Below are 9655 nucleotides of genomic sequence, written 5' to 3' on the forward strand. Positions count from 1 at the left end.
TATTAGGCCACACCCCACATGTTACCAGAAGTGTGGTCATCCAACCACACCCACCTTTTGCTTCTTATTCTGTTTACTTTGATGTCAAAACCCTGGGCTTTTTTTTTGTAGCAGGAACTCCTTTGGATGTTAGGCCACACACCCCTAATGTAGCCAATCCTAATGAGTTTCTGCTGTTGGGTGTGGCCTATTATGCTAATTAGTTCCTGCTGGGCATGGCCAACTCAGGAGCCAGCTGGAACTCCGTTCCTGTGCGTTCCTGCCCCAAAATAGCCCTGGTTGTGGGAGAGCTTCCTGGGAAAGCTTTCGATAGGGCTGTAGCTAGGGTGCGAGGGTTGCCAGCCCCCAGGTCCCAGTGGGGATTCCCCTGCTTTTGAGGGCCCTGATTCACCGCCAACCAGCTGGCCGGTGGGGGAAACCTCACCCCCAAACAGGGATGTTGTCATGTGACATCCACAGCACAGTGACATCACAGTGACATCATCAGGTTGGCAACGTCACGTGGCGGTGTTCTGGTTTTGGGGCAAGCTCTATGGTGTTTGTTATGTCTTCATGTAATAAAGACTTATGCCAGCTTCTGTACTGTGAAATATTATAGAGCATTACAAGGATTGTACTCACGGCCAATCACAGTGGCCTCTGTATTCGGCGGGAAGCACTCTCATTGGTTCCAAGCTCCATATTCCTATTGGATGTTATGTGTTTACTGGGTGGGGTTTTGCCCTGTTTAATCGTATAGAGGTAAGCCCCGTTCTATGCATTTTCGTCCAGTGTTTGTCTTGTGTTGTTATGAGCTGAATAAACATGAATCACTTGTTTAAGAGCTGCCTCGATCTCAGTTCATAATAGTTTTGAAGCCAAAAAAACCATAGAGTTTTAGCCCGAAAACCAGAGTGTCATGCACGATGTCACTGACATGATGATATCACTTCTGGGTGATGTCATCATGTCGGGGACGTCACGTGTGACGTCCGACCCACCCTAGGAACACTCCCCAAATCCCCCCACCACGATGGCGAGGGAACCTGGCAGCCCTCTAGGCAGGCTTCCCAAGTCCCCCCAGGGGGCGGGGAAACCTCCGCCCCAGAGGCCCATTCCCCGGTGCTGCCGGATCAGGCCCTGGGGGGGGGAACTCCTCCCCGACGTGCGCGTCACCTGGAAGTGACGCGACCACGCCGGGCACGCTGGGGGCGGGGCCACAGTCATCTGAGGAAAAACTCTATGGTTTTCCCTTATATGGCCGTGGCCCCGCCCCCAGCGTGCCTGGCGGCATCACGTCACTTCCGGGTGATGTTCGCACGCACCAGATGCCGGCCGGGAGCCCCCGCTCCCGGCGAAGATCGACTTGGCAACCCTACCTATAGGGGGCTCCAACCAGTGGGTGCCTTTACCTGGGCTATTGCTTTCTCCCACTGTAATTTAGCAAGGTGCTTCAAGGCAGTCAGAGTGGACCTGAGGCAGGGGGAGCCAAATCATCCATCCTGGTGGCTCACTCCTCCCTAGGCTTGCCAACCTCCAGGTGGTGGCTGGAGATCTCCCAGGATGACAACTGATCTCCAGGCAACAGAGATCAGTCCCCCTGGAGAAAATGGCTGCTTCGGAGCGTGGACTTTATGGCGTTATACCCTGCCTTCCCTTCCCCAAACCCTGCCCTTTCCAGGCTCCACCCCCAGGAATGTCCAGGAGTCTCCTAGCCAGGAGCTGGCAACCGCCCAGTCCAAGCTTTTTGGTGACTGGCCCCTCCCCCCCGTGGTGTGCTTGCCACCTGCTGCAAATGGTCTGGGGAAGGTCTGGCCTCATCTGGAAATGTCTCGGCCTCACCTAGCGAGGATGGCTAGCTGATGAGGTGGCTAGGCAGCTTTCTCTGCTCCATGCTAGGGCAGAAACTGGCCCATGGACTGTCCTCGGACAAATACCCAACCTCCCTACCCCAATGAGCTACTCACAGCACCAACAACAACATGAAAGCAGCCAGCATCCGGCCCCTCACTGAAGCCAAAGAAGGATGACACACCAGTCCAAATAAACCCGCCATCTGACCCTTTGATGTGCTTTGAAATCCTCCTGAGCCCGGCACACATCAGTCTTCTCCTGGCTTGTCATGGGATTCTCTCTTCATATCACTGCATTTCACACTTGGCTCCTGCCGGGGCTCAGCCATGTGTCCCTGATAATGTTCAGATCAATATGAAAACACATCGTTTCGCTGTTGCAGCTTTGTGTTTCAGGGTCCGTCCCCCCCCCCCTTCCTAGCGTCATCTTGAAGCTCTGGAACCATCACTGAGGTGAAGAGGCTTACGTTGGGTGTTGGGGTGTTTCAGAATTTTGTGCCCTCTCTGGCTCACTTCAGAAGCTGGTGTTCCTTTGATAGCTTATCGGTGTCTGGGACACAATTGCAGCTGAAAATCCCGAGTACAACCGACATTCAACTGGATGCCTGTTCACAATTGACAGCTACTGACTGTTGACTTCAGACTGAACACTCTGCCTTCTCTCTTTCTTTTCCCCTACAATTTTACTAAACCTCACAAGATTATGTTTTCTGTAAGAATTCTACTAATTTCTTTAGGTCTTTCCCCTTTAAGAACTACTTTACCTAGTCGGCTGTCCTGGTCTTGGTGTCCAGCAGAAGGCCATCCTCCAGAATCCCCCTCCCCCCGGAAAGGGTTGCCAACTTTAGGCTGGTAGCTGGAGATTCCCCAGGATTACAGCTGGTTTCTAGATGACAGAGATTTGTTCCCCTGGAGAAAATGGCTGCTTGGGAAGTTGGCTTTTATGGCGCCATACCCTGCTGAAGTCCCTCCCCTCCTCACACCCCTTCCTCCCCAGGCTCCATCTCCAAAAATTTCCCAACCCAGAGCTGGCAGGTGTACCAGTGGACCACATTGGGTCTTTGACCCATGCCTGTTAGTCATAGAATCATAGAACCACAGAGCTGGAAGGGGCCATCTGGCCATCTAGTCCAACCCCCTGCTCAATGCAGGATCAGCCCTAGAGGATCTCTGACAGGTATTTGTCCAGCCCCAGCTTAAAGACTGCCAGGGAGGGGGAGCTCACCACCTCCCTAGGCAGCTGATTCCACTCTTGAAGAACTCTTACTGTAAAAATGTTTCTCCTAATATCCAGCCGGGACCTTCCTGCCCTTAATTTAAACCCATTATTGCGAGTCTTCTCCTCTGCTGCCGACAGGAGCGGCTCCCTGCCCTCCTCTAAGTGGCAGCCCTTCAGATACTTAAAAGAGAGCAATCCTGTCCCCCTCTCAACCTCCCCTTCTCCAGACTGAACCTTCCCAAGTCCCTCAGCCTTTCCTCGCAGGGCTTGGTCTCCCCGTCGCTCTCCTCTGCACCCGCTCCATTCCGTCCACATCCTTTCTGAAGTGAGGCCTCCAGAACTGCACACAGCACTCCAGGTGTGGCCTGACCAATGCAGTATACAGCAGGACTATGACATCTTGTGATTTGGATGTTATGCCTCTGTTGATATACTCCAAGATTGCATTAGCCTTTTTTGTCGCCGCATCACACTGGCTGCTCATATTTAACTTGTGGCCCACCTGTACCCCAAGATCTTGTTCACACACACACACACACACAAACAAACAAACACACAGAGCTACCTAGAAGTGTATCCTCCATCCAGTATGTGTGTTCGTTGTTTTTGTTACTCTTAGTCCAGTGGTGGCGAACCTATGGCACGGGTGCCAGAGGTGGCACTCAGAGCCCTCTCTGTGGGCATTTGTGCCGCCCCAGCCAGGCCCAGACCATCATTAAAATGTCGAATTCTCTGCCAAATAATTTTAAGTCAATGAAAGCATTTGGGATTGCTTTCCTTACTTTGTTTGGATCATCTTACGTTAATGTATGAGTTGTTTTTTCCAAAGTAAAACCTCAGTATTCAGGTTAAATTGGAGTGTTGGCACTTTGCAATAAATAAGTGGGTTTTGAGTCGCAGTTTGGGCACTCGGTCTCTAAAAGGTTCGCCATCACTGCCTTAGTCTATCACAGTCTGGATTGTCTGTTTTTACTGGCAGCATCTCTCCAGAATCTCAGGTGGAGGTCTTTCATATTGCCTACTACCTGATCCCTTCAGCTCGAGATGCCTGTAATCTGTATCCATTTCTAGCCTCTCTTTAGGGCTGCTATCTAGCCCTTTTTTTTGGGGGGGGGGAACTGAGAGGTAGTGCTGTGAATGGATTTTGCCTTAGGGGTTTTGTTGGTCCCCCCCCCCCCCCCGTGGGTCGGGCGGCATTGCACAACTTTTTTTATCCTTTTAGCCCTGGAAAGATGGAAAGACACAGGCACTTTTCCTTGCCTCTTAATAAATTGCTTAAAGTATTTCTGTCCTGCCCCCATGCTCAAGCACGTCAAGCTAGTTTAGCAAAGTAAAACAGTTTGAGAGGAAACAACCAAACGAATAAAATCTTATGGCTACCCCCAACAACGTTGCACAATGTAACGGCAACACATAACAAGCAGCAATAAAAACCTTAATATTAAATAAAACATCCCCATTGTTTTTCCTTCCAGAACTAATAACACCATGGGGAAAGGACTCAGCTTCAGTCATCAAAATGGTGCAGGGCGAGAAAGGATTACACCCACTCTCTCCGCCCACTGCAGCCTTAATCCGAGTCAGAACCTCTCGATTTGGTTGCTGTCGTCATTTTTGCCACCAAAAAAAAAAAAAAAAGCTGGAAAGATCAGTTCACAGGTTTTCCTGCATCATGTCTGGTTTGGTTCCTGAGTTGAACACTCGTTGAGTGAAAGTTGTAATTGCAGCCAGTTGCCTCTTCCTGATGCAGATCCTGGATTTGCCCCTGTGTTTAACCATAGAGTTTTGAGTGAATGCTAGAGAATGCTAGAGAATGGCCCGGCGTTATGATGTCACTTATGAAAGTGATGTCATGACATCCCTGCAATACCAATTCCCCCCCCCCCATTTCTCACCCTGCTGCGGTGGCTCAAGGAGTTAAGACGCTTAGCTTCAGACCGGAAGGTCAGTGGTTCAGCGGTTTGAGACCCAAGTGCCGCGTGACGGAGTGAGCTCCTGTCTCTGGTCCCAGCTCCTGCCAACCTAGCAGTTCGAAAGCAAGAAATTGCAAGTAGATAAATAGGGTACCATTTTGGTGGGAAGGTAACAGCGTTCCGTGTGCCTCGGTGTCTAGTCATGCTCGCCACATGACCACGGAAATGTCTTCGGACAACAGAGATGAGCACCGCCCCCTAGAGTCGGATTCGACTGGCTTTCGAGCAAGGGAAACCTTTACCTTAACCATAGAGTTTTGAGTGAATGCTAGAGAATGGCCCGGCATTGTGATGTCACTTATGGAAGTGATGTCATGACATCCCAGCAATACCAATCCCCGCCTCCCATTTCTCCCTGCAGTTTATCCCCAGCAACCCTAGCTGAGCAACAGAAGGTAGAGCTGGTGGGTGGGGAGGTCTTCCGTCAGAGCAGGAGGCCCTGGCTTCCCTGGCCTTCTCTGTGATCCACACTTCCTTCTTTATTGAACGGATGTACAAACCTTTGAACTTCAGCCCAGTATCAACTTGTCCTTCCACTTTTTCTAGGAAACCATGCCTTAGCTGTGCAGAATGCTGATTGGCTGGTACTTGTGACAATCACAAAGCCACATCCCTCCCCCCTTGCCCAGAGCAATACCTCAGCTTGGTTTTGTTCAAAAAGAGTAGTTTTATATAAAAGGTACCTAATAAATGTTTCAATGAACAGTCAGGCTAGGCCAGGGGTGTCGAACGCATTTGTTATGAGGGCCAGATCTGACATAAGTGAGACCTTGTTGGGCCGGGCCATGTGTGTCATAAAATGTAATGCCAGGTTGTGGAGATATAAACTTTATAAAGGACACAAACACAAAGGGTTTTTTTTTAACTTAAAATAAAAACATGCTTAAAACATTAGCACTCTTGCAATATTTTGTTTATTTAACCGTGTCTGATAACTGACACCCCTTGCTCTGAATTATTGCATCAAAATGTCTGTGCTGTTGCAATCTTGAGTGTGCTGTTCAGGTGTGTATCTGTAAGCTGCAAACCTATGATAACTCAGCAGCAGCAGAACTGGAAGAAGAAGCAGAAGACAGCCAGTTCTACTGCAGGCCTGATAGAAGCCCTCCAGGGGCCTGATCCAGCCCCCGGGCCGCATGTTTGACACCCCTGGGCTAGGCACTTGAAAAAGGCTTTTAAAAGCCAAAGGCCTGCCCAAGGTATAGGGGGAAGGAGGGGTAAAACTTAATACTGCTGCTGGAGTTAGGAGTGAATGTCAGTACAGGGTGGAAAGAAAAAAGAAAAAAACCTCACCTACTCCTGGTCATATTATGAGAAGACAAGAGTTGCTGCAAAAGATGGTGATACTAAGAAAAGTTGAAGGTGGCAGGAAAAGAGGGAGACCCAACATCAGCTGGACCAAGATGAGTAGCCGTCAATGCTCCCTCTGAGCTGTGGAGTTTTGCGAGCAAAAATTCTCCTTTGTGAGCTGCTGGCATTCAAGTTGTGAGCGAGCGATTTGGCTCCTGCATGAATTAGTTTGCTCTGGAGCCCTCCTTCCTGAGCGAAGACAAAAATGTGTGAGCCGGAGGCTAAAAAACTGTGAACTAGCTCACGCTAATTTAGCTGAGAGGGAACACTGGTAGCCATGTCAGTCTGTCTGCAGCAGTGGAAAAGAAGAACAGTCCAGTAGCACCTTAAAGACTAACAAAATTTGTGGCCAGGTAGGAAGTTTCGTGAGCTCAAGTGCTCCTCCCCTGCCACAAGTGTTGTTAGTCTTTGAGGGGCTGCTGTTTTCTACTGCAACATGAGACGGATCGACTCAATCAAGGAAGCCGCAGCCTTCAGTTTGCAGGACCTGAGCGAGGCTGTTAAGGACAGGACATTTTGAGGGTCATTAATTCGTAGGGCACCATAGGTCAGAAGTGACCTGACAGCACTTAACAAACTCACACACTCCTGAAGGGAAGAACACTACACATATCTTCCCTCTTCAAGCTGCACTCTGTCATGTAGCAAGAGGTGGGATTGGAAAAGCCAGTTCAATCCAGGCTATAGATTCCTTTCCCCGATCTACCAGGCTTTGCTTTAATTCTGATCTCTCCCTCTCCCCCAAAAACCAAATTTCTGGTTCTTTCCAAGAAACCTGTGTGTGTTGGGGAGGAGGTGGTGTATACACAAAAAGGATTGCATGATAGATTCAGCAAACCTTTCTTTGGTTTGGTTCTTGTGGGCAGAAATTCCCTCGGGCCCCAAGGAGCAAATGTTATTGTTCTTCACCAGTCTGGTTTTTTCCTGTAGGGGATGAGTGGGGATGTTCCCTACTTCCTGGTTGGCTGTTAGGTTTCTTTTTGTAGTCATCTGTAGTGTTTGCCAGTGATCTCCTTCTTCATCTTTCACAGTTGGTTTTGAAGCTCGATTGGTGTTGTGTTAAGGTTGCCAAGTGGGGGCAGGTGGTGGGTAAACCCCTGCTTTGGAGGCCCGATTTCCGCCACCGCGGAATTGGGCCCCGGGGGGAACTCCGCCCCCCGGAGCGCAGCGTGGTTGTGTCACCAGAGGTGACGCAACCATGTGGCTCACGTTTGGGGCGTGGCCCCGATCGTCGGAGGGAAACCCCCTCCGACGGTCAGGGCCACGCCCCCAACGTGAGCGACGTAGCACGTCACTTCCTGTGACGTGTTGGCGGCGCGCGTGCGCATGCAACGCCGGAGAGCTCCCGGAGCCCGGCGAGGCTCCCCCACCACCAAGGTAAGTAGACTTGGCAACCCTATGTTGTGTACACGTGCTGTAGATGTATACGTAGGGTGGAAATATAGTTCAGTGCTCATTTACTGACACACAAATAGGATTGGGGAATGGGGCATTTTACATGGGAAAGTTTGTGTGAAAAAATGGCATGCAAATAAACAGAGTTTTGATTCGCACCAAGGAAGACGCAGAACCGAAATGGGGATATTCAAGGAGATTTGAAACCTCACCTTGTTAGCCCTGCTGTTAACCTGCAGAAATTCGTCAGGTAAAGATGTCTGCATTGCTGCAAGCATGCTGGGGGGGGGGGGGGGGGGAGTGGTCTACCCGCTGTGTTTCTGCTTCTCAGGCGATGGGGGGATATCCAACCCCCCCCATGTGGTTAGTATTTTAACAGAGGTACTTTTGAAGGAGCATTTTGAGCCCAGAAAATTACAAACACAGGAAATGTTTCAGCTGGGCTCATCCAGAAGGGTTCAAGCTCCTGTCACCCGCAAACCATGAGATAAAATTCCTTGCGAGCCAGTGGGATGGGCTTTGGCAGTAGACATGGGACCCCCTGCTGTTGAGCGTGGGCGGTAGATTATTAAATCAGAGCTCTGGGCAGGGTGACCTGTTTCTGGAGGGCTTTCTCCTACCTGGAGAGGGACTCGGGCAGATGATTTTCGATTCCCTTGACTGCCTGATCCTCCTGTGAGAAATTGGCATCCGTCTTCCACTGGGCTCCCTGCTGATACAGAGAAATTTGTGTCTATGTGGCTGGCTTGTTCGCATTATCAGGCAACAGAGCAGCAACTGAGGTCCAACAGGAGTCCCTGGTGGGATCTGAACTTTGGGTGACCAACCAGGAAAGAGAAACGGAGTGGGTGGGTGGGTCTGCAATCGATAGCTCAGTGAGCGTGCTGAGTCGTGCTGACTACGGCAGCCGCGAGAGAGACCAATTCCATTCTAAGGATGATTAAAGAAGGAGGTGATCGAGTTTATAAACCTTATGCATGGGGAGAGAGAACTTTATCTCTTGCTCTCTCTTATGTCTCAGACTTGGGGTCACCTGGTTAAATTGGTTGGTGCTAGGGTCGGGACTCCCTGACCTGGATGGACAAGGCTAGCCCAATCCCATCAGATCTCGGAAGCTAAGCAGGGTCAGCTGTGGTTAGCATTTGGATGGGAGACCACCAAGGAAGTCCAGGGTCACTACACAGAGGGAGGCAATGGCAAACCACCGCCGATCGTCTCTTGCCTTTAAAACCTTGTGGGGTTGCCATCAGTCGACTGTTAAATACTGGGTTCAAGATGCATTGCAGTGAACAGCTCTACTTTATTTAGTGATTTCAGGAACAAGACTGAAGACTCCAGGGCAACTGCCCTGTTTAAGTAGCAGGCAAAAACCACACCCAAACACACCCCACTCCCAACGATAGGCTATTTACACAACATTGCCTTCTCATTGGTTACCTCTAGAATCCTGGTGGTCTATTGTTCCAGAGCTCCAAGCTCAGCCCGTCTCTTATGGACAGACCTGGGATATTCAAGCCCAATGCATAACAGACAATGACTTAAGGGCACTTTCCATCATCACCACCACCACCACCAGGCTCAGGGTGAACCAAAGTGATCACCACTACACAATATTCACTTGTGACACTTACAGTCAGGCGTCATTTCGTAGAAAAAGAGGTGCAGGAGCTCATTAGCGTAACTCATTAGCATAACTTATTTGCATATGGCACACCCCCTGACATCACCGGAAGTGTGTCAGAAGGCAACACCCACTGCTCAGGCTCCACTGGACTGTTTTGGATTGCTAGCTAGTGGGGGGGGGGTATGTGCAGATCTGCCCTCACAGAGGAGGGAGAGCTTGTACCTGAATAAAACTTGGTCTTAAAGGTGCCACTGGACTGTTT

The 9655-nt window shown here is 50.1% G+C and overlaps 1 protein-coding gene across 1 annotated transcript in view; it reads left to right on the forward strand.

The window, feature by feature from the left end:
• Positions 1-9655, forward strand: part of LOC107119197 (double C2-like domain-containing protein beta) — a 213454-nt gene that overhangs the window by 103605 nt on the left and 100194 nt on the right. The window contains exons 7-8 of the mRNA XM_015421658.1: positions 2877-2889; positions 2998-3015. Coding sequence (XP_015277144.1) covers positions 2877-2889; positions 2998-3015 — 31 coding nt within the window. The remainder of the gene's footprint in view (positions 1-2876; positions 2890-2997; positions 3016-9655) is intronic.

The sequence above is a fragment of the Gekko japonicus genome, unplaced genomic scaffold, assembly GCF_001447785.1.
Source record: "Gekko japonicus isolate JY-2015 unplaced genomic scaffold, Gekko_japonicus_V1.1 scaffold2327, whole genome shotgun sequence".
NCBI lineage: Eukaryota > Metazoa > Chordata > Lepidosauria > Squamata > Gekkonidae > Gekko > Gekko japonicus.